The sequence below is a fragment of the Gorilla gorilla genome, chromosome 1 (assembly GCF_029281585.2).
Source record: "Gorilla gorilla gorilla isolate KB3781 chromosome 1, NHGRI_mGorGor1-v2.1_pri, whole genome shotgun sequence".
NCBI classification, from domain to species: domain Eukaryota; kingdom Metazoa; phylum Chordata; class Mammalia; order Primates; family Hominidae; genus Gorilla; species Gorilla gorilla.
The window spans coordinates 228,387,632-228,412,556 of NC_073224.2; the positions used below are offsets into that span (position 1 = coordinate 228,387,632).

The 24,925-nt window shown below is 55.1% G+C and overlaps 1 protein-coding gene across 4 annotated transcripts in view; it reads right to left on the reverse strand.

Annotated features, from left to right (window-relative positions):
* Positions 1–684: 684 nt before the first annotated feature.
* TNFRSF1B (TNF receptor superfamily member 1B) overlaps positions 685–24,925 on the reverse strand; it is a 43,675-nt gene continuing 19,434 nt past the window's right edge. For 2 of the 4 annotated variants that reach the window (XM_055384678.2, XM_055384692.2), the window contains exons 2-10: positions 21,038–21,137; positions 18,843–18,971; positions 17,938–18,087; positions 17,344–17,437; positions 16,770–17,005; positions 15,836–15,913; positions 15,253–15,287; positions 7,731–7,935; positions 685–3,159 (exon numbers count right to left, since the gene is read on the reverse strand). In XM_055384678.2, the coding sequence (XP_055240653.1) occupies positions 2,876–3,159; positions 7,731–7,935; positions 15,253–15,287; positions 15,836–15,913; positions 16,770–17,005; positions 17,344–17,437; positions 17,938–18,087; positions 18,843–18,971; positions 21,038–21,137 (1,311 nt within the window). In that variant the 3' untranslated portion in view covers positions 685–2,875. The remainder of the gene's footprint in view (positions 3,160–7,730; positions 7,936–15,252; positions 15,288–15,835; positions 15,914–16,769; positions 17,006–17,343; positions 17,438–17,937; positions 18,088–18,842; positions 18,972–21,037; positions 21,138–24,925) is intronic. The other 2 variants (XM_055384685.2, XM_004024663.4) reach the window with 1 other exon arrangement.

Sequence of the window (24,925 nt, forward strand, 5' to 3'; positions counted from 1 at the left end):
AACCTCTGTTGCCTCGATTCAAGCAATTCTCATGCCTCGGCCTCCTGACTAGCTGGGATTATAGGTGCATACCGTCATGCCCAGCTAATTTTTTGTATTTTTGGTAGAGATGGGGTTTCACCATGCTGGCCAGGCTAAGGCCTTTAAACTCAGAACTCCTTTTGCCTGACAGTTCCCTGCGATCCTTTATTCTGGAAAACTGCTGCTCATCCCTCAGGAGGAGGTCAGAGGTTATCTCCAGAACCCTGTTCTAACCTCCTACCTGGGCCCAGGGATGTCCTCTGGGCCCCCAAAACCCTGTACTGGTCTGAGCATCCCAGGGGCACCCACTCTCCCCGAGTGGGGTCCCCAGGAGGGCAGAGCCTGGCTGCCTAGGCTGCTAGGGATCTGCAGAGACCCCATCCCGGTCCTGAGAGCAGGCCCAGGAGACCTGGAGGATGAGCGCATGAGACCAGGACACACTTGGAACCCAGCCAGCTGTGTGGTCCTGAGCAGGAAGTTCTCTTATGGTTCACAGGCTTGAGGGGGCAGCTGTAACAGGGGTCCCTCTGTGGTCCAGTCACAACAGGGGCCAGCCAGACCCCAGGGACCGTGACGCCATCTCCCCTTACACAGGGGTGGCAGACAAGCAGGAGCATGGACAAACCCAAGCCCAGACCCCAGGCAGACCCAGGGGTCGACGTGTAAAACAAACAGGTTTATTGATAAGCAGGAATGCTGTCCAGCATACAGTGCAAACTTTCATTGTCTCGGGATCAACACACACAAGGGAACCAAGGCCCCACAGAGTCTCCAAATTTCATCGCTTCCCGGCTCTGCCCTGTGATGCCAAGGAAGCCTGAGGTTCTCCCAGGACTGTCCACCAGGGGGCAGGTGTGCTCCATCACGTCCTCGTGTGGGTCCAATGTGGGCAGAAACCTGGCCAGCCCCAGCAGTCTGACTTTTTTTTTCTTTAAGAGACAGGGTCTCACTCTGTTGCTCAGGCTGGAGTGTAGTGGCGCAATCATAGCTCGCTGCAGCCTCAAACTCCTGGGCTCCAGTGATCCTCCCCTCAGCCTCCTGAGTACAGGTGCACGTCACTGCAGCCAGCCAGTCTGACATCTTGATTCCAGGGTGGAAAACCCTTCTTGTCTCCATGGTAATGGCTGGGCTCTCCCACCCTCCAATAGTTCAGCTGCCAAGCTCAAGTCCAGTGGAATTTATCAACAATTTATCACCCTGCCCCTGCTCTGCTAGATAATTTCATGCCTTCTCCTTTATGCTCCTGAGACTGAGCCTTTCCAGGAGCCCCTCAACCTGCCTCCTCCCAGAATCTGGGCAAGGCTACACTGGTTTCCCCTCTGCAGGGCCCTGGCCCTGGGAGGGGGAAGGCTGACTCTAACGGGGAGGAATCCCAGCTTCAGTGGCTTCAAGGCAGGCCATTCAACTTACCGACCTTGGCTACACACACCCACGACACGCAACACAGAGGCAGACACAAGACTGGCACTTGGGATCACACTGGCCATGTACCAAAGTGGCGGGGCAGCCCGTTTGGGGCCCAGGAATTGAAGGTGGGGAGTGGGGAAGAGGAACCCACCCCTCTGGGGGAGGAGGAGGGTCTAGGCTGAGGTAGGAGGAGAGAGATGGCTACGAGGACTCAGTCATCTCTAGTTCCTGAAATTCCCTGAAAGGAGATGGTGTGGCCTAGGACAGCAAGGAAGGAGGGGCGGGGCTGCAGGCACACCGGAGTGAAGGCGGAGGGTGCAAACGGCAGGTGGGGGGTTGGATGTGGCTGGCAGAGTCTGGCTTTGTCGTTGGCTTATTGGCCTGAGTGGTACTTACTTTTCTAAAAAATTGGCAGATTTCCAGTTAGAAGTGCGTTATCTTGCCCAGGCCACAGCACTGAATATGGTGGCCTGCCTGGGCCCTCTGGGCATCTGACTTTCACACCATGGTACAAAAGGACAAGTTAGCATTTGGAGGCGGTGCATTTTTTTTTCTTTTGAGACTCTCGCTCTGTCGCCCAGGCTGCAGTGCAGTGGCATGATCTCGGCTCCCTGCAACCTCCGCTTCCCGGGTTCAAACGATTTCCCAGCCTCAGGCTTCTAAGTAGCTGGGACTATAGGTGCCCGCCACCACGCCCGGCTAATTTCTGTATTTTTAGTAGAGATGGGGTTTTACCATGTTGGCCAGGCTGGTCTCGAACTCCTAACCTCAGGTGATCCACCCGCCTCAGCCTCCCAAAGTGCTGGGATCATAGGCATGAGCCACTGCACCCAGCCTGAGGTGATGCTTTCCAAGCCTCCTGAGCTAACCTGAAGGACCCCGTTCCCTACAGGGTTGCCACCTCCTCCCTGCACAGAGCCCCGGGACCATCCCGCAGTCTCAGCCTCAGGCTGAAGCACTGTCCTCTCTTCATGGGTGACTCAGGCAGCATCCCTCCTCTCCAGAAAGCCCCTCTGCAGAAAAGGATGCTGGGGTTTTCTGGAAGCCAGAGCTGGGTCAGAGCTCAGGGGGAGAAACAAACAAACAAACAAACAAACAGACAAACAAAAAACCCAAGGGCTCCAGAAGCCAGGCTCGCAGGTGCAGCTGGGCGGGGCAGGTCACAGAGAGTCAGGGACTTGCCCCAGCATGCCCCGAACATCCATGCCCAGCCAGCCTTCCGAGAGGGACACACCGTGGCAGCAGAGGCTTTCCACAACTCGCTGCCTCTGCTCTTGGCCTGCAGGTCAGAGGGAGGCTGCGGCTGTGGAGGGCACTAAAGGAACTTGGCCCAGAAAGAGCCTCAGAGTCCTAGTGGTGGGGGCCTGGAAGGACCAGGGCCCCTTCGCAGGGTCATCCTGCCAGGGCTCAGCCCACCTTGGCTACGACACAGCCCACACCGGCCTGGTTAACTGGGCTTCATCCCAGCATCGGGCACTCCAAGGGGCAGGGGCTTCTCTTCGGTGCTCCCCAGCAGGGTCTCTGGCGTCTCCAGCTGTGACCGAAAGGCACATTCCTCCTTGGAGAAGGGGACCTGCTCGTCCTTCGGGGACTCCGAGGGGCTGGAATCTGTGTCTCCCATTGTGGAGCTGGCTTGGGAGGAGCACTGTGAGCTGTGGTCAGAGCTGCTACAGACGTTCACGATGCAGGTGACATTGACCTGGGTCCCATGGCCACCAGGGGAAGAATCTGCTAAGCACAAGATGGGGTGGGGGTCAGTCCAGGGGTCCAGGAGTGGGGCCTTGGGACCCGTGCCCAACATGCAGATTCAGACACATGGGTAAGAGCACTGGGCCAGGAGCCGAGACCAAGATTCTAGCCCAGCTCTGTTGTGTGACCTTGAGCAAGTCACTTAACCTGCATGTGCCTCATTTTCCCTTCTGCTGAATAAGAATAGCATCACTACCTACCCAGCCCCAATCACCCCAGAGATGGGAGGAGCCAATTATATAAAACAGATGTCTACTTGGGAGGCCAAGTTTGTAGGATCGCTTGAGCCCAGGAGTTCAAGACCAGACTGGGCAACATAGTGAGACCCTGTCTCTTCTGTCTTTTTTTTTTTTTTTTGAGACAGGGTCTCAAAAGAGTGCTGTGTCACTCCCTCGACTCACTGTGACCTCTGCCTCCCGGCCTCAAGTGATCCTCCCACGTCAGCCTCCTGAATAGTTGGGACTACAGGCCACCGCACCCTGCTAATTTTTTGTAGAGACAGGGTTTCACCGGGTTGCCTGGGTTGGTCTCGAACACCTGACCTCAAGGAATCTGCTTACCTCAGCCTCAAAAAGTGCTGAGATTACAGGTGTGAGCCACCGTGCTCAGCCTCAAACTTAACTCTTGATTCTACTCCCATCTCCCATCCAAAACCTCTCCTCCTCATCACAGTTCCCATTGCTGCCATCCACCCAGCTGCTTGGGCCCAGAGCCTCGGACCCATCTTTCTCTCATATCACACACCCATCCATCATTCCTGCCTTGTCTCCCTTCAAAAGATGACTTCTGGACCAGGCAGGGTGGCTCACGCCTGTAATCCCAGCACTTTGGGAACACCAAGGCAGGTGGATTGCCTGAGGTCAGGAGTTTGAGACCAGCCTGGCCAACATGGTGAAACTCTGTCTCTACTCAAAATACAAAAAAAAATTAGCCGGGTATGGTGGCAGGTGCCTATAATCCCAGCTACTCGGGAGGCTGAGGCAGAATGGCTTGAACCCAGGGTACGGAGGTTGCAGTGAGCCGAAATCATGCCACTTCACTCCAGCCTGGGCAAAAGAGCCAAACTCCATCTCAAAAACAAACAAAAACAAAAGATGACTTCTGCAAGGGTCACCCTGCCCTGCTGCTGCATGGTGGGCTATGGAAGCCTCCCCTCACTCCCATCTGGATAGGTGTGAACAGCCTCCATCTGTCCTGGCTTCAACTCCACCCCTCTGAAATCTGTTTCCCATCAGCAGCCAGAGCTGGCCCTTGAACCTGGCAGATCACTTCCTTGGGGGCTCAAAAACCCACAGTCCTCGCTACAGCCTACCAGGCCCTGTCTGATCTGGAGCCTGCCTTCTCCCACCCCCTCTCCTGCCGCTCCAAGACCTTGATGGGGTTCCTTCCAGCCACATTCCCCACCCCCTGCCACAGCCCCTTGAGCCCTTCAGGTCCCCTGGGCCTTTGCACAGGCCGCTCCCTCAGCCTAGAGAGAGAGCTCTTCTCTAGTGCTCAGGCCTTAGCTCAAAGGCCACCTCCTCCATGAACCACCCTCCACCCCCTGGCCTCCCTCTCTAGAGACATTTACTTCCCATCCTATCCACCACTCTCTGGGTCCCTCCCTATTTCTGTGATCTCCTGATCTCCAGAGCCCCCAGCTCCTGGGGTCCCCAACCAGACTCTGAACCCAGGAGGGTAGGGACTTTTTTTTTAATTTTTTTAATAGAGACGGGGGTCTTGCTATGTTGCCCAGGCTAGTCTTGAACTCCTGGGCTCAAGTGATCCTCCTGCCTTGGCCTCCTGAAGTACTGAGATTACAGGCATAAGCCACCTTGCCTGGCCAGACCAGGGACTTTTTGATCGTTCCCTGCTGTGTTCCTAGTGCCTGTAACAGGGACAAGTCTACGGGTTTTTTTGTTGTTGGTGGTGGTGGTGGTGGTGGTGATGTTTTTAAGTGAATTGATTACCAACATTTAAAATTCAGGCGTTTACATTTAAAAATCTGGATTTATGGCTTCCCTTGGGAGCCAGATGCAGGAGATCCGGTCAAGGACAGCCCAAGGTTTGCCTCACCTTCCCGCCCAGCCCCTGTGGGCAACTGAGTTTTCTAACTGGTTGGGGAGGCACTGGACGGTGGGTTTGCTGAGAAGAATGTGAGGGGACTGGCATACAGTAAGTAGCCCCCTCAGAAAATGAGAGTTGCTGCTGCTGTTGCTGCAGGGGCCTGCTGAGTGCCCTCACCCCAGCCTGGTTCTCCCTAACTCCAACTACTCGGATAGGGTAGCCGGGAGGTGGATGGAGCTGGCAACCTGCTGTGCTCAAAACAGCCCCAAGCTGGTGGTGGGGGAGGAGGGTTGAAATCACAAGGCCGGAAGGAAATTTCCACCCTGAGCCTCCACAGCACCCAAATGTCACCCAAAGTCACCATGGCCTTTGCATATCGAGCATGAGACATTGCGGGGGTGGATGGGGGACCATGAAGGGGCACAACCCTGGGGTTTACAGGTTCCCACACTGGAGGGAGGTGTTAGGGGTGGGAGGGAGAGAAAGAGAAGACAGAGACCAGGGACACGGGCTGGGGGACTCGGGAGAAGGAGCACAGAGCAGAAGGGGCAGAGGGGAGAGGGGAGGGCAGACATGGTCAGGGCTCCACCCTGGCCCAAGGAGGGAGCCACACCAGGTGTAGCTAAGAAATCAGAAAGATGGGCCGCGCGTGTTGGCTCACGCCTGTAATCCCAGCCCTTTGGGAGGCCGAGGCAGATGGATCACCTGAGGTCAGGATTTCGAGACCAGTCTGGCCAACATGGTGAAACTCCATCTCTACTAAAAGTACAAAAATTAGCCAGGCGTGATGGCACATGCCTGTAATCCCACCTAGTCGGGAAGCTGAGGTGGGAGGATCACTTGAACCTGGGAGGCGGACGCTGCAGTGAGCAGATAAGTAAGCCAAGACTGCGCCACTGCACTCCAGCCTGGGCGACGAGCGAGACCCCACTTAAAAAAAAAAAAAAATCAGACGAATCCAAGAACTGGGCAAAGACTAAGAGTTTATAATTGGAGCACACTCATTCATTCATTCATTCATTCAACAATGTGTAGGGCCCCTGATCTCTTCCAGGCACTGGCCCAGGCCCTCCCACAGGGAGTTCTCAGGATGGAGTGAGGGGCACTGATGAGACCTCCCACCGAGGAGGCTGGGGGCTATGATGGGGCAAACAGAAATGGCCACGTCAGCTCCTGTAGGCAGTTGGGGACAGGTAGGAACAGGTGTGGCAGGCAGGGGTGGCATGAGTGCAGGCAAGAGGCAGGGGCGCAGTGAGCTGGGGAGCAGCTGGGGGTGAGTGAGCTGGAGGAGGGCTGCATGGTGGGGGCTGCAGCCATCAGTCCCCACCTGGAGGCGGCCCAGAGGGAGCCTGGCCCTGGTCTGGTGCCCAGCTGGACACAATGTCACCCATCTCTCACCAGCCCTGGCAAGGAGGCGCCATAGCTCACCTCTAGGTGAAAAAAACCAAGGCTTGGCAGGGTTAAGCATCCCGCCCAAATTCTTATGGCACCAGAGTGGCCAGGCAAGGATCTGAGACTGACCCAAGTTCATGGTCATTCCCTGAATTCTCACTGGCTGGCACTGCCAGGTAAGAGGGAGAGAGGCACAGGCCAGCAGACCCTGTACAGGGGCCCCTCCAGTGTGGGCCCTAGAGATGCCAACCAGGAGTGACGTCTGTCATAGACCAGGTCCAGGGCACAATGCAGCCTACATAAATGGGACACAATCCCCACAGTCCCAGTGCCTCAGACCCAAAGAGACCCAGCAACAAACTGCAGTGAGTGGAGCCCTGGAGCCACCATTTCTTCATTCATCTTCCAATCCCAGGGCTCTGGAGCCCGACAGCCTAGGGGTGAGTCTGGCTCTTCTGTTTACTAGCCATGTGCCCTTGAAGAAGCTGTTTAACCTCTCTGGGGCTCAGTTTCCTCATCTGTATAATGGGATAACAACAGGAACTATCTCTTAGCGTTGACATGCAGGTCAATTTTATGCATGTAAAGTGCCCAATACAGTGCCTGCTGTTCCGTAGCCTTCCATAAGTAGAAGCGATCGTTATGATTAATTATTAGTAGCTGGGCCGTGTTGGACCTGCAGATATAGGGATGAATGAGATGATCCAGGCTCACCAGGTGTCCCACAGCCTGGTGTGGGAGACAGGAGAAGACAATGTCTGTACATGCAGTCTGACAGTCCTGTCAAAGGGAGGCCAGGGCATGGTGAGCCCGGAGGAGCAGCCAGGCCAGCTGGGGGTGGTAGCAGGGAGAAGGTTTCAGGAAAACTCCTCCCCCAGATACCGGGGACTTGGACAAGCTGGGGTTGTCCCACAGAAGGAAGGATTTTGAGGTGATAGGCCCAGCATGGGCAAAGGCGGGAGGGAACTTAGGTTCAGTGAACCGAAGGAAGTTCCCTGTGGCTCAGGCCTCGTCCCACCCTGCGGGGAGGCTCAGGAGGAGATGGCTAAGACAGAAACCAGGTGAGAAAGACCAAGGAGGCTTGGGATGAAGCCAGGTGTGCTCCCACCTCTTACCTGAGCTCCCGGTGCTGGCCCGGGCCTCCCCGGCCCCACTGGCCTCCACACCTGGTGCCTGTGGCTGGTTCCAAGTGGGTGCCCTTCTGTCCAACGCACTGGCCGAGCTCTCCAGGGAGCTGCTGCTGGAGCTCGGCGCTGTGATCAGCAGGTGCTGCTGCTCGGGGCCCTGTGTACCCCGGGCCTTATCGGCAGGCAAGTGAGGCTGGATGGGCAGGGGGTGGTAGGGGAGAGCAGTCAGCCCACCAGCCAGCTCCTTCTTCCCCTCTTCCTTCCCACTGCCATCCACACCTCCTGCCATCAGCACTTCTCAGTTTACGTGAGGTTTCTGCCCACCCTTGCACGTTCTTTCCACATACGGCACTTTTTGGGAGGTGTGATTCTCCGTGGTTTCTGTGTTTCTGTTATTAGCACCCAGCTGCTCTACTAGAGTGTCCTATGAGGGCAGAGACTACCTGGCCCTGTTCACCAAATAGTCTTAGAGGTGGGGCAGGATTTTCATCCTTATTTTGCATAAGACAGGAGAAGGAAAGCAGCTTTCCTTCACCCCATCTGCACAGGAAGACATGGCCCAGCCTAGCAACCAAGAGTGTGGACTCTAAACCCAGGCCACACAAGTGCAAATCATGACTCTACCACTCACTTGCTGTGTGACCTTGGACAAGTTACTTAACCTCTCTGTGCCTCTTTTTTTTTTTTTAATCTATAAAGGGAGAATAATAGCCTACCTCATAGGGTTGTTGTGAAGATTAGATGGCTGAATATTTGTAAAGTGCTTAAAACAATGCCTATTACATAGTAAACTCCATACAAGAGTTTGTTAAATCAGAACTAGGCAAATGATTGCCCAGAGGCCCAGTACAGCCTGCCACTAAGAATGGTTTTCACTTTTTTTTTTTTTTTTTGAGACAGGGTCTCACCCTGTTGCTCAGGCAGGAGTGCAGTGGCACAATCATAGCTGACTATAGCCCTCGATTTTCCAGGCTCAAGTGATCCTCCTGCCTCAACCTCCTGAGTAGCTGAGACCACAGGCACGTGTCACTGCTCCTGGCTAATTTTTTTGTTGTCGATTGTTTGTAGAGACAGGGTTGTGCTATGTTGCCCAGGCTGGTCTTGCACTCCTGGGCTCAAGCCATCCTCCTACCCTGGCCTCCCAAAGTGCTGGGATAACAGGCGTGCACCACCACACCCCACTGGTTTTCATGTTTTAAATGGTTGAAAAAAATGTTTAAGAATAATTTGTGGCCAGGCGTGGTGGTTCATGCCTGTAATCCCAACACTTTGGGAGGCTGAGGCAGGCGGATCACCTGAGGAAGGGAGTTGGGGACCAGCCTGACCAACATGGCAAAACCCCGTCTCTACTAAAAATACAAAATCAGCTGGCGTGGTGGCTCATGCCTGTAATCCCAGCTACTCAGGAGGCTGAGGCAGGAGAATCGCTTGAACCTGGGAGGCAGAGGTTGTGGTGAGGCGAGATCGAGCCACTGCACTCCAGGCTGGGCAACAAGAGTGAAACTCCATCTCAAAAAAAAGAATAATTTGCGACACATGGAATGGTGTGAAGCTCAAGTTTGGGTGTCCAGTAGCACAATTAGATCGGAACACACCACCCTCAGTTGGGTGTGTGCTGTCTATGCATGTAGCTGCTTTCTTGCTACAGAGGCAGGTTTGAGTAGCTGTTACTGAGACCACACAGTCCACAAAGCCTGAAATTCCTACCATCTGGCCCTTTACAGAGAAAGCGTGCAGACCTTTGTGCTCAGTCAATCATTCCGGGGCAGAGAGCGCTCATGTCTGAGACCCTCTGCTGCACTGCCTCAGCCTCTCGTTCCAGAGTCCGCCCACGGGCTGCTCTGCAACTTCCCCTGATGTCTTCTTCCCGTAGAATAATAATAATATTATTAGCTGACATTTGAGTGCCACCCAATGCCATGCACTGTACCTACATCCCTCCAGACAATATCTATATTGATTCTTCCAACAACCCAGTGTTATCCTTGCTTTGTGGAAACTGAGGCACAGAGAGGTTGAGTTACTTGCCCAAGGTCACAGTTAGGACATACTGTGGCTGGGCTAAATCCCAAAGTGCCTTTCCCGGGTGTCTGGGGTTTCAACTCTGGAGGCTCAAGGCAAGGTCCCCATTTCCAGACACCCACACTGGAGAGAGGCTGGAAATTCCTCTCCCAGGCTGTTGTCTGTTCCCACTGGCTGGCCAGGCGCTCACACCCTTGCCTTGGAATTCTAAGCGATTGTTTTCTGATCCCAGCAAAAAAGGAGATGGCACAGGCCACATTCCCAACAGCTGCCCTGGCCCCTGGCCTGCCCACGATGAAAACAAGTGTCCCAGGCAGAAAGAAGGAGGGTAGAGATGAGTGAAGGGCTGATGGGGCTCGCCAGCACTGCAGCGGGAGGTGAGAGCAGGGGTGGAGAGAGCAGCGCAGGTGCCACCGCCCCTCAAGAAAGGCTGAGACCTCCTGCCTCCCTCCAGAGGGAGCTACAATTCCAGATGTGGTCTGAGAACAGATGCGAGTACCACGGTCCTCTCTGTCCAATCACTGCAGCCCCCGGCTCCCATGGCTTCTCGGACACCTGAGCGCCACCTGCACCCTCAATTCCCCAAGGCCACAGCCTCTCACTCAGGACTGGAGGGATACCGTGCAAGCCGTCCCCAAGAGGCCACGGAGGCCCAGAGGAAGTGCATCCTGTGCTCAGCATCACACAGCTGATCCATGGCAGGAGCAGAAGCCCAGACCAGCTTCCCCAGGAACCCCCACACCCTCCCTGGGCTGGGTCCCCCAGTTTTGGAGATGGAGGGCATTGCAAGTTCATGCTGAACCTCCGCCCAGGTGGTCTGACCCTGGTCACTGCCCACAACTACCCCCCAGCCCTGCTCTGAGCCTGGAAGGGGAGGAGAAGCAGCCAATTGTCACTCCTCACAACCCCACAAAAGGGGTTTTTCTGGCCTGTACCCCACCCCCTCTGCTGGTGGCTACAGCCAGGCAGAACAAAAACCCCCAAAGGTCACGGCCACCTCCCTCCTCCCAAGCCACAAGTCGCAAAGTTCAAGCAGCCCCAGGTGGCACAGAAGCAGGCTGAGTCCTATTCCTTGGGCTGGGACCCCAGTAGAGCTGAGTACTGAGGAGCCTCATTCAAAACACAGGATCCCAGGGCCGGGCGCAGTGGCTCACACCTGTAATCCCAGCACTTTGGGAGGCCGAGGCGGTCACCGAATCACGAGGTCAGGAGATTGAGACCATCCTGGCTAACACAGTGAAACCCTGTCTCTACTAAAAATACAAAAAATTAGCTGGGCGAGGTGTTGGGTGCCTGTAGTCCCAGCTACTTGGGAGGCTGAGGCAGGAGAATGGTGTGAACCTGGGAGGCGGAGCTTGCAGTGAGCCAAGATTGTGCCACTGCACTCCAGCCTGGGCGACAAAGCAAGACTCTTTCTCAAAAAAAAAAAAAAAACAGAATTCCAGCCAGCCAGCCAGCACCCTCAGCTCCCAGCCCCTCCTGGCCCAGCCCCGCTGGGCAGAAGCAGAGACCCAGCAGAGCCACGGGCCAGGTCCTCCAGGTTCCTGCTGGGTCCGTCTGTTTGTGTGTTCACAAGGCTCACACACCTGTGTCTACAGACGTGAGGGTGTGAAGCGTGCACACGTGTGTCTATGTTGGGGGCATGTGTGCATATCTGTGAGTGACGTAGTGAGTGTGTGCGCTGGGGTGGCGAGGAGAGACACTCGTAGGTTCGTGTCCCAGGCCGCGATCATTAGCTGTGCCACACTGGGAAAGTTACTAACTTCTCTGGGCCCATGATTCTTGGGCCATATAATGGGGGGCAAGAATCATACTGCCTGCGTGTGGCAGCATGGCTGTGAGAATAAAGAACGCTGGGCACAGTGCCTGGCATCCATTCAACACCCGATAAATGTTCACACCTGTTATCAGACGTGGGTCCGTGCATGAGTGTGTCCGTGTCCATGGGGGTGATTGTGGGTAAGCTCACATATTGGTATTTTTTTTTTTTTCTGAGACGGAGTCTCGCTCTATCGCCCAGGCTGGAGTGCAGTGGTGCGATCTCAGTTCACTGCAAGCTCCACCTCCCGGGTTCACGCTATTCTCCTGCCTCAGCCTCCAGAGTAGCTGGGACTACAGGCGCCCGCCACCACGCCCGGCTAATTTTTTGTATTTTTAGTAGAGATGGGGTTTCACTGTGTTAGCCAGGATGGTCTCGATCTCCTGACCTCGTGATCCTCCCCCCTCGGCCTCCCAAAGTGCTGGGATTACAGGTGTGAGCCACTGCACCCAGCCACATGTTGGTGTTTTCTAAACAAAGGAACGCCACTGTCTCCCATGCCCTGGACATTCTTTCTGTGGCAGGAGGAGCAGGTGGGTGCTGAGTCCACACTCTAAGCCCAGCAGCCCAGCTCAAGAGGACTCTCCACTGGCCTCTTATCAGGAGTAGCTGCTGGTTGAGGAGTAGCATGGGACACAGGCATAAACCTGATTCAAACCTGGGCTATGCCACTCACCTAATGATCTAATAATCCTACAGGAAAGATGGAACCTCCCAGAGTCTCAGTTTCCTCCTCTGTAAAATGGGGGTGATGATGCTCCCTGCCCCACAGGGATGCGTGGGGACTCAGTCACAAAAAGCCTGGCAGGGCTCAGCCAGGGCTGTGCTGGGATAAGCTCAGGCCTGTGCAGATTTCCTCCCAACTCCATATTCAGGAAGGTCTTGGGAGTTGGAAACTGGCTACAGTGGGAGTGTTTATACCACAGAAATTAGCAAACACCACAAATCAGGGTTTGGGGGTTTTTTTCCGCACTAGACACACCACTTGAGCACTCAACAAATATTTGAGTCACTCACATTCAGTGAACACTGAGAGCAACAGTGAAAGGAAAGGGGCCAGGCCTGGTGGCTCATGCCTATCATCCCAGTACTTTGGGAGACCGAGGTGGGCAGATTACTTGAGGTCAGGGGTTTGAGACCAGCCTGGCCAACATGGCAAAACCCCGTCTCTACTAAAAATATAAAAATTAGCCAGGCATGGTGGCGCATGCCCATAGTCCCATCTACTTGGGAGGCTGAGGTGGGATGACCACTCGAACCCGGGAGGCGGAGGCTGCAGTGAGCCAAGAGGGCGCCACTGCACTGCAGCCTGGGCGACATAGCTGTCTCGAAAAAAAAAAAAAAAAAAAGAAAAGAAAAGGAAAAGGGAAGCAGAGGCTGCTAGGCCACACCCAGGACATCTTCAGTGCACAGAGGATTGGGAAACGCTTGGTGGGAAAAGGGAAGGTGACAGCTGGGCTGCTGCGGAAGAGCTTGGGGGAGACACCTGCTCTACGCATGCCACCAGGCGGCAACCGTCAGTGTCACTGAATTGAAGCTGGAGAAAGGGAGCAGTGAAACTCACTCGCCGGGGAATGAGAAAGTTTCCTCCCCACTGAAATACTGTAGGGCAGGGCAAAGAGCACTGAGATGGGAGTCCAGAGACACACTGCGGTGCGACGTTGAGCAACTCAGTTTTCCTCCCTGCATCTCTTTTCTTGTCACCAAAATCAGGGGATGAAATCAATCTAACTGATTCCAAACACCTGGTGTAAGCTTCGGGCATTGGGCTGCCCAGGGCTGAGCTCTTCCCTCGAGCAGTGGTTCTCCACTGGGGGTGATTTTGCCCTCCAGGGGACACTTGGCGATGTCTGGAGAATTTTTGATTGTCACCACTGGAGTGGGAATGCGGCTGGCATGTAAGTAAATAAAGACCAAAGATGCTGCTGAACAGCACGGGACAGCCCCCACAACTAAGTAAGATATTTTATTTATTTATTTTATTTTATTTTTTCTTTTGAGATGGAGTCTTGCTCTATTGCCCAGGCTGGAGAGCAGTGGCATGATCTCAGCTCATTGCAACCTCCACCGCCCGGGTTCAAGTGACTCTCCTGCCTCAGCCTCCTGAGTAGCTGAGACTACAGGCACGTGCCACCACGCCTGGCTAATTTTTGTGTTTTTAGTAGAGATGGGGTTTTACCATGATGGCCAGACTAGTCTTGAACCCCTGACCTCAAGTGATCCATCTACCTCAGCCTTCCAAAGTGCTGGGATTACAGGAGTGAGCCCAGCCAAGATCCTTTTTAAAAATATTTATTTTATTTAATTTTGTTTAGGGATAGGGTCTCACTGTGTTTCGAGGCTGGTCTTGAACTCCTAGACTCAAGCAATCCTCCCACCTTGGCCTCCCTTAAGTAAGATGTTGTCTCAGATATCCATGAGGTTGAGAAATTCTTTCTCTACCTGCCCCTGAGGTCGAGAAAACTCATCAGACTCTGTTTTCTCATCTGTCAAATTGGGTAAAAAACCTGCCCTGCCTACCAGGTGCAAGGCTGTGACAGACGTATGTTCTGGCTCACTCCATACCCACTTCCAACCCCCCTCCCTTGTCCTCCTCCTCCATAGAGGCTGGAAAAGCAAAACACACTCTTTCCCAGCTTCCCTTGCAGCTAGGGGTTGTCATGTGACACTGTCTGGTCAGTGAGATGAAAGAAGTCTACCCAGGGCTTCTGGGAAGGCGTCTGATTTACTGATAAGGGCACCATGGCTGACCTGGCCACCTGCCCCTTCTTCCCACCTCAAACTTAGAGGTGACATATGAAGTGATGATTACCATCTTATGACATGAGGCCACAAACAAGAGAACAAAAGTCAACACACTAAAGATGACAGAGCCTGGGGTCCTGCTGGCACCATGCAAGGGGACAGTGGAGGCCATTCCAGCAGACACCAACCCCTTGACTTCTTACAATGCAAGAAAAATAAAGCCATTTTTTCTAAAGTCACCTGTAGGTTTGGGGTTACTTGCAGCCAAATGCCTTCCTGATGGAGAATGAATGAAATACTATGATATGACACTGTCGGTCTGTCTCTAACAAAAAACCTTCGCAGGCCCTACTTTATAAAACAGATCAAAGGTGAGTTGCTTTGGGAGGACCCAGGGCCCAGCCCCACAGCCTCTACCTCAAACCTAAGAGAGGACCACTTCCCCCATGCCCAAAGGCCCTCTGTGGGACACTGGGCTATCCCAGAATTCAGTTTGAAAACCACTGTTCTCTGAGAAAGTGCTCTGTAAACACAATGGAGGCAAGGAGAAACATCATTGTCAACTGACCGAATGGCACCACCCTGCAGGCTGGATCAAGCAGACACAACCCCCATCTCATGGTAAGGAAGTAGCCATAGAGCAATTTCACATCTGCCCAAGGTTGTGCTGTGGGTCCACGACCATGTGCCTGCCACGAACGCCACAAAGGCGTCTGCTCTCTGCTGGAGCATTTCACACTCACAGCCTCTCTTAGCCCATAGAGGGCTGCCTGACTCCCCGGCCTTTCCTCCACCTCCCAGGGCTCTGCACACCTCCTGACACTGGACAGACCAATGACAGAATTCACTGTTTCCTCTGTGACAGCCCAGCATGCCAGGAAGGAGACCAGGGGAAGAGGGGGAGAGGGCAATGGAGACACTCACCACCTTGGCTTCTCTCTGCAGGCACAAGGGCTTCTCTATAAAGAGAAGAGGGGACAAGTAAGAGATTGACTTCCTCAGGCACATCTGTCCTAAGTAGGAGGGCAGTATGGGACCCAATAGAACCAGCAGAGAGGCCCAGCCCTGCGGGGAGCAATCGCCTACCAGACAAGGTCCACAGAAGCCCCCACCCAACTCTACCTGCCACCATCCCAACCATTCTCCAGTCCCCCATCTGTACCATCCACGCCTCCACTGAGGATGCGCATCCTTCCCTGCACAGACTCCACCCATCAAGATCTTACCCAGCTCAGAGACCACCTGCTGCAGGAAGCCCGAATCCCCCAGGCTTCCTGGATAGGAATCCTGAACTCCTACCCTTTAGAAAACCCTGATCACCTCTTGCCTTTTAGTAATTAAGTTAGCAGAGGTGCCTTCACCCCAGGCCTTAAGCTCCTACAGAACAAGGACCCCCATATCCAGCTCTGTCTGACCCCTAAGGCTGTGCCCAGTGCTGGACTCACAGGAGGCACCCCACAAAAGCTTCCTGAACAAGTGGATGAAGGAAGGAAGGATGGACTCTTACTTTTCACCTGGGTCATGATGACACAGTTCACCACTCCTATTATTAGTAGACCCAAGGCTGTCACACCCACAATCAGTCCTAGAAAGAAAAGAGAAGCTCAGACAGCTACAGAAAACAAACTCAAATGTACCAGGGGCCAGCCAGGCAAGCCAGGGACCCAAGGTGCTTCGGGTCATTGCAAGTGAGGGGCGAGTCTAGGCCGGAGATTCTCAAATCCAATTACAAAGCAATCATGTCTGTGTGCCTCATTCAGCCTAAGGGCCACCAGTTTGAGACCTCTGGCCTGATGCAGTTCTACCCCAGAATGGAAGCCCCCGGAGGTGACCTGGCCCAGCCCGCTGTCTTCTTAGCCTAATGGGCTCATCAGAAACAGCAGCAAGGAGACCATCTGCATATTCAGGCGAATTGCTGACCCCACCTCTCCCCTATCCAGGGGTTTTGTTTGGTTTTGTTTTGTTTTTGAGATAGGACCTCACTCATCGCCCAGGCTGGAGTGCAGTGGCACGATCAGAGCTCAATGCAGCCTCAAATTCCTGGGCTCATGTGATCCTCCCACCTCAGCCTCCTGAGTAGCTGGGACAATAGGCACCATCCCACCCAAATAATTTTTTAATTTTTTTATAGAGATGGAGTCTCGCTGTGTTACCCAGACTGACCTCAAACTCGTAGCCTCAAGCAATCCTCCAGCCTCCTTGGCCTCCCAAAGCACTGGGATTACAGGCTTGAGCCTCTGCATCTGGCCCACGCACTTAGGGATTTTGAATGACAGCACCAGGTGTGGGGAGAAAGCAGCCTCACTGCCACCTGTATCCCAGGACAGGGCGCAGGGTCCAGCCCCCCGTGGGCTCTCAGTAAAACCATGGGAGAGGAAGAAAGAGAGACAGAAAGACAGGCAGACAGAAGGAGTGAATGAATGAGCCTTCTTGCGACTTACCAACTGGAAGAGCGAAGTCGCCAGTGCTCCCTTCAGCTGGGGGGCTGGGGCCCATTGGGAGCAGGAAGGAGGTGCTTGGAGCAGTGCTGGGTCCTGGAGTTGGCTGCGTGTGTTGGGATCGGGTGGACACTGGCAGGGGTAAGTGTACTGCCCCTGGGGCCATACTCCGGGTGGGGGACGTGGACGTGCAGACTGCATCCATGCTTGCATTCCCAGGGATGGCCACCACATTACAGCTGGAGGAGGAGGAGGCTTGGTCAGGAGGCCGCAGGAGACAGAGTGGCTGGGGTGGCTGGGCTCATTCACGGGCCCCAGCAGGCAGGATAGGAGAGTGACGATGTGTGCCCTCTCTGAGGACCACCCCCTCCTAGCCCTCCCCCACCTCCCCATGCACCCACCCAGTCCTGCCTTCCAGGGCAAGGTCCTGCCCACCATGCCATTTATCCTGGGAGCCACCCTCAGATAAAGCAGTCTGGACAATGGTGGCTGGTGAGCTGCTCTGTGTCCTGGACCCACAGTCACCCAGGGACAGCCCCTCCCTGCTCCTCCAGAACCAAAGGACTCAGCTACTCACATCTGGTGGGGCCTGCAAATATCCGTGGATGAAGTCGTGTTGGAGAACGTCCCCGGGGCACAGGGCTTGCACACCACGTCTGATGTTTCAGTTCCTTCAGGGAACAATCCGAACTTGTCAACCACTCAGACACTCTGCGGGACAGCTGGGCCTTGGCACTAGAGCCCTAGGAAAGGTCTGAGGGGCCCAAGGACCTCTGTCTGCACCTCCACCCCTTACACACACACACACACACAGAGATGCCTGTACACACATGCACACACACAGATTCCTGTACCCACATGCACGCGATTGGGCTGTAGAGTTATGTGAGTTCATCTTCTTGCAGCATCACATAACTTTCCTAGCTTAGGGCTTGGTCTGATCCATCTCTGGGTCTCCTGGTTCCAGTACATAAGAGGCGCCTAATCAGGAGTGCTGGCAGGAAGAATAAACGGTGGACAGGTGGACAGACGGATGGGTAGCAGGCACCTGGCCACCACTAACAGTGCTCCCTGCTGGACTAATTAATGGGTTGATGCCCGTGACACTGCAAGGATGTCTACAAAGGAGAGGCCCACGGGCGTCCCCAAGGACCTGAGCCCCACCCGGTACCTGGTCGGGCCACGCCGAAGCCCGGGCGGCACTTGCGCAGCGGCGCGCACAGCCGGCACCCCTCCTGCTTGCTCAGCGCGCAGTACCAGCCGGGCCTGCAGGTGCAGATGCGGTTCTGTTCCCGAGTGCAGGCTTGAGTTTCCACCTGGTCTAGAGCAGCGAGAGGGCGGCACACGGTCACGCCTGCCTCCGCCACACCCACGCTGCCCTCCCAGCCAGCCCAGCACTCTCAGACAGCTGATCTCCAGGAGGCTGGCGGACCGCCTCAGCATGGGGCACACACAACACTGGCCAGAGTCCAGGAGCAGGACCGGCAGTCCTGCTACTCTCCGCAGTCCCGCTTGTCCCCCGCAGTCCCGCTCCTCCCCGAAGTCCCGCTCCTCCCCACAGTCCCGCTCCTCCCCACAGTCCCGCTCCTCCCCAGTCCCGCTCCTCCCTGCAGTCCTGCTCCTCCCCGCAGTGCCGCTCCTCCCCGAAGTCCCGCTCCTCCCCACAGTCCCGCTCCTCCCCAGTCCCGCTCCTCCCCGCAGTCCTGTTCCTCCCCGCAGTGCCGCTCCTCCCCGAAGTCCCGCTCTTCCCCGCAGTCCCGCTCTTCCCAGCAGTTTCGCTCCTCCCCGCAGTCCTGCTCCTCGCAGCACGAGCATGCGCACCACTCTCCCACGCACCACCTCCTCAACCCTCACGTGGGCACAGTTCTCCCACCGCCTGCCCCGTGGGGCTGTGAAGAGGCTTTGGTGAGACAGAGGAGGAAAATGCCAGTGGTAGGGGTAAACAGCTGCACCTGTGCCACTTCCAACAACCAGCCTGGGGTAACTCCAGACAGCTGGAAGCCAAAGAGGCTGGAGTTGCCGGGGGATGTTGGAGGCAGGGGTGTGAGAGCCCCCTTTTTCTCTGAACCTACTCACCAGAGCTACAGCGGGAGCCACAGCTCAAGCACTCGGGAACCCAGTTCCAGAGCTGGGTGTATGTGCTGTCCTCACAGGAGTCACACACGGTGTCCGACGTCTTGGTACAGAAGACTTTTGCATGTTGGCCTGAGGAAACAAGGGCCAGAGGTCTCAGCTGGGCGAGCCTTCTGCCAGGACCCTGGGCTCATCCACTGTCCCCACAAAGTCCAGAGTTCTAAAGCCCAGCTGGGAAGGCTATTCTGTGGAGTTCCAATTCCTCAGAATCATCTCCCATCTAGTATTGTACCAGCTATCACGTCATTTCTGAACCCCTTCTGCTCAAAAGTAGATTCCTCTCTGCTCTTTCCAGATGCTTGAACCTCCACCACTGGAGCCCTATTATCAGTCAATCACACTTTAGTAAGAACTAGCTTGCCAGTTTCTTCCTTCTTGATAGATGGCTAACATTCTCCAGCTAGGGGCATGAATGATAGGGGGAACAGGTAGTAAGAATGTAGTCCCTGGTATCCTATCAAGGACAAGGGCATGGGCCTGGAAAGCAGGCATTCCAGGGACAGAGAACACCAACGGAAACCTTAAAAAAAAGTTGACTCAGTAACTGCTTTTCTTTTTCTTTTTTTTTTTTTTTTTGAGACAGAATCTCGCTCTGTGGCCCAGGCTAGAGTGCAGTGGCACAGTCTCGGCTCACTGCAACCTCTGCCTCTCAGGTTCAAGCAATTCTCCTGCCTCAGCCTCCCAAGTAGCTGGGATTACAGGTGCCTGCCATTATGCCCAGCTATTTTTTGTATTTTTAGTAGAGATGGGTTCCACCATGTTGGCCAGGCTGGTCTCAAACTCCTGGCCTCGGGTGATCCGCCCACCTCGGCCTCTCTAGTAACTTCTTAAAGAGACCCTTCCAGTTAATAAAAGAAAGAAGAGAGTCACTTTCCCTAGGGTGTCTTAAAATGGCTAGGGACGGTGACAGGTACTCATACGCCCACCTACATCTCAAGGTAACGGCTCAAAGCCCTCCATTGGCTCCCAGACAGAATAAAATCTAAACTCCTTACCATGGTCCCTGCTCACTCCTTCCTCCTCCTCCCCTACCGTACTCGCCTTCGCTCATCCTGGGCCACACATGCTGGCCCTGCTGTTCCTCCAGCTCACCAAACAGGCTCTGACTTCAAGGCCTTCGCACATGCTGTTGCTTCCTCCTGGCACACTGTTCCCTGTATACATGCATGACCTGCTCCCTCACCTCCTGCAGGGCTCTGCCCAAATGTCACCTCCTCAGAGAGACCTTCCCAGACCACGCTGTGTAAAACAGTATGTCCCGCTCTGTCTCCCCCGCCTTACCTGACCTTGTCTTTCTACAGCACTTACAGATAGACAGGACCACACATCTCCTAATTTATCTGTCTGCTTCCACCATTAAAATGCAGACTCCACGAGGGCAAGGGTTTTGTCTGCCCTGCTCTCTGTGTATTCCCAGCACTTAGAACACACAGCAGATACCTTATAAACATGACATGAATGAATACAGACACAAATTAATAGATGGAGGGCACCGGGAGTCAGGCTACCTAGCTCCACCAACTGTGGCTGGGCCTCAGGTCTACCATCTGTGAAATGGGTAAGCATTCACAGAGTCAGTCAAATATGCACTGAGCGCCTACATGGCATTGCGCCACGTGCTGGCGATTCAGCAGAAAACAAGCCACAATCTCTGCCCTGGAGGAGCACACAGTGGAGGCAACAGGAAGCGGGACCGGGCTATAATCACACAGCAAGGAAAGAGCTTCCATGGGAACATCAGAGGCCAGTGAGAGCTCAAAGGAGGCGGCACTTGTCTTTCAAGCTGAGTGCTGCCTCCTCCAGGCAGCCCTCCCTGACTCCCCCAGGAGCTAATTTAGGCTCCTCCTCCCCCTCCTCCTCCGGCTGGGCAGTATGGGGCAGGCAGCCTTCCTGGAAGAGGGGACATCTTCAGCTGAGGTCTAAAGGGCAAGTCGGAGTTAATTAGGGAAAGGGAGTTGGGAAGTGTGCCAGGAAGAGGGAACAGCATGTTCACAGGCCCAGAAGCAGCAGGGAGCATGGGCCAGTGCATAGAACTAGGAGTTCAGTAAGAATCAAGGGCCATGCTCTTGCGCCCCAGCACCTGTACACACACGCTCCTCCAGGGCATGGGCCCCGAGCCCCCCCGTGGCTGCCCTCACCCGGCGGGCACTTGCTGCAGCACATCTGAGCTGTCTGGTCATAGTATTCTCTGAACCGGCATGTGCTCCCGGGCTCTGGGGCGTAGGGTGTAAATGCCACCTGGAAGGAAGAAGGGAAGACTGCCATCAACAGGGCCGCCCCTGGGTTCTGCCATGCCTGATGCCCAGGTCCCCGCCCTGCAAATGTTTGGCCCTCCCCCTGCCAGTCTGCATTGATGATGGATGGGGAGGTTTCTCCCCCTGGAGCAGGGTACAGGAAGGAGAGCTCGTGCCTTCTTTTACCTCCCCTGCCTCCCCACCTCAGTGTACCCTACTCATGTCTGCAGGCAGAAGCACTGACTCTGCTGGCCTTCTCCAGTGCTGGGTGACCCCTAACACTACATGGGACAGATATCCAGAAGACAGTGGCCTTGGTCACGGAGAACGGGGGTTCTCAGCACAAAGCTGCCCTCTGCCAAGGATACCTCTCCTTCCCTCCTGCACCTGAAACGTCCCTTTGTCTTTCAAGATGAGTGCTGCCTCCTCTGGGAAGCCTTCCCTGACTACCCGAGGCTAATTCAAGCTCCTCCTCCTCCTCCTCTGGGCTCTCTCTAAACGTGGGTTATGACCCCTCTAACAGTCATCTCATTGTTCTGGAATGGTTACTTGCTTGTCCTTCCACCCCCTGTGGGTATGTATGCACACACATGTGTACACACACACTCATGTGATGCAGACAGCAGAGGTGGCAGCCTTGTCATCTCTAGACCCTCAGTCTCTCACATGGGACCCACCGTAGAGCCAGCACTCATCAGCTGAATGTTGGTTATGACCATGACAATCATTGCCATTTTTGAAGCACTGCCTAGGTACCAGGCACTGTTCTAAGCGTTTCTGCTGCTCGAATTGGTGGGTGCTGTTGCACCCCACTCAGACCCCTGCTGCCAGCAGGGCACCGCTCCCCCAGCTGCTGTGGGTGTTGGCTGATGATGAATGCTCCACAGCCTCAAGGTGGGACCCACCCTGGTACAATTCATGGTCCAGAGCCACCCCCGTGGTGTTGGGCTGAAGCTGGTGAACACGTCCCTGCTAAGCCCCCTCCCCTGACCTGCCCTGCCTGCTTCTCCTGGGAGCCCTCCCTAGTAAATCACTTTCACAAAGATCCCTGCCTCAGGCTCTGCTTCTAGAAGACCCTACCTGAGACAGGTGTGTGGTCTCAGCAAGACTTCCCAACCACCCAATGAAGATGGAGACGGTTTCCCTACTGCAGCCATTTTATAGAACAGGAAACCGAGGCCTGAGATGGCAGGTCACCTGCCCAAGGTCCCAGACCTGGTAAGTGACAGAGAAGGGTTTGGACCTGGGTCCTGTCTGACTTCACAGCTCACAGTCTCAAAGACTGTGCTGGATGCCTCCGGGAAGAGATGAACAATGTGATGAATGAAAAGAGAGAGAGGGCCAGGTGTGGTGGCTCACACCTGTAATCCCAGCACTTTGGGAGGCCGAAGCAGGTGGATCACTTGAGGTCAAGAGTTCGAGACCAGCCTGGCCAACAAGGCAAAACCCTGTCTCTACTAAAAATACAAAATTATCCCGGCATAGTGGCGTGTGCCTGTAATCCCAGCTACTCTGGAGGCTGAGGCAGGAGAATCCCTTGAACCTGGGAGGAGGAGGTTGCAGTGAGCTGAGATCGTGCCACTGCACTTCCAGCCTAATTGACAGAGCGAAACTCCATCTCAAAAAAAAAAAAAAAAAAAGAGGGGAGAAAAGAGAAAAGCAAAGCCACCCAGAGAAGCTACAGCCCTGGACAGAGGGGCAGACGCAGAGCCCTCCTCTCTCGGGTCTCTGAGTGACCCTCCAGGAGTGCAGAGCTGCAGCACTGTCACCACTGTGCCTTCCCAGGACCCCCAGGAGCAAGGCCCTGAGGCCTGCCCTCTCTCCTGAAAGACTGGGGTTGGCAGTCCGGGCTTTCAGAGACAAGCATTAATTAGCCACCTCTACCAGGCTGAGAGCAAGCTCAGAATGGAGACATTCACATGTAGGCAAACATGGGTGTGAACACATCTGTACAAGCAAAGAGGCTGTACACACACACCCCAAGTCCTTCGGGGCCCCCACAGATGCGTCACCTGGAAATGAACAAAGGGCAGTTCTAGGAGGTCAGAGCCAGGGCTGGCGCACTCCCCACTGTACTGCCAGCTGCAGTCATGTGTACTGCCAGTACAAGATCGAGATCCATAACCTTTAGTGAACGAGTCATGGGGCCTCTCCATAGATAAGGATACAGGGAGTCAGAAAGAACTGGTTTCAGATCCTCACTCCACCACTTAGTGGCTGTGTGGCCTTAGACAAGTGCCTTAACCTCTCTGGACTCCAGTACCTAACATATAGGAGCAGGGGAGATACTAAAAATATTTAACAAACCAGCACAACGTGGCCATGGACCTATCCTGGACTTCAGCTGTCAGCAAGCCAGTCAGAGCAGACACCAGTCACGACACCCAGCACCGCTGGGCCAGGGCAGACCTGGCCAAATTTCCACCAGCCAACGTGGCAGGTGGGTTCAGTGTGCCTCCTCCTCCCCTTCCTCACAGCACTGCCTGGGAGTCAGGACTGCCCAGAGTTTGGGCCTGCTGAGCCTTTGGCTGCACCTATAGCGAGTGACAAGCAGGGCTAGAAACCCAGCTGTCTCCCACCTTAGCCTGGCAGGCAGCACCACCCTGCCCTGGCTGCACCCCTCGGTGCCAACAGCTGGAACCCCTCAGCGGGAACGACCCAGAGGAGCTGGGGCTTCCTGCCATGGAGCAATCTGCCACTCTTCTGACCCCCAGGCCTTTGCACCCCAGCTGATTTCTATGCCTGGAATGGCCTGGTGCTTCCTGTAACAAATCCCACGTGTCCCTTAAGAGCCCTGCTCAGGCAGTACCCTCCCTCCTGAAGGCTCCCTGCCCGCAACCCACCCTGAAGGAGTCACTCAGGCCCAGAGTCCCCACCTTCCTCCCTCATGGCTCTCCTCATGGCCTCCCTGGGCCCCTCGCAAGATGAGAAGCCCCCCTGAGGCTGCAGGCTGGGGGTTACCCTTTGCTGTTGCCCCACAGCCTAGCAGGGCGTAGGTGCTCAGCAGCTGCTAGTCTCAACCACGGGCTGGGTTACAATGTCCTTTCCTGTAGGGATCTAACTCCAGCGCCAGGGCCACAAAGCTCAAACACAGATGCACTTTCCACCCTGGCCTGCCCCGGAGGCCCACCCGAGGCCCATCAGCTCTGGTGAATTCTGGGCACGGGCAGTGGGAACCATGCTGCATAACAGGGTCTGAAGAAGTAACCCGTCTGGAGCCTCAGTTTGCCTGGACACGGTGCTGCCACACACACTCGGTCCCAGTACCCCTCCCCTCCCCGGTTTGCTGCTGGAGCAGACTCCCAGGCACCCTAGACAAAAGGAGAAGCCTTCTCAGGGGTTCACACAGTGTGGGGGGAGCTCACTGCCTGTGTCCAAAGCACCCAGGGGTGCCTGTCATGGAGCCAACACCCACTCCCCAAACAAGTGCAGAATCTCAGGGGTGGGCCCAGGAAGATGTACCATTAAAAAAAGAGAAAGAAAAAGAAAAAGGAAATCTCCCCAGTGATTCTCACGCTCCTTTGCAGAACACACTCTGATCATCCGGCCTCCTGGATTGAGCAAGGTGACTTGGGGGAGGGGTGGCGGAGGGGGCTCATGGCCAAGACCCGGCATCCAAAGGCTGTGGGAGCCCCTAACCCAGAGAAATGGCAGCTTCTGCAGCTCCCTCTGCACAAGCCATTCCATCGAATACTGACTGCGGCAGAGGGTCTTCCTGGCCCTCGGCAAACCCCCAAACTGCCTTCCCTGAAGGCTGCTGCTGGGCGCTTCCCCCAGGGCAGGGGCTGTGCC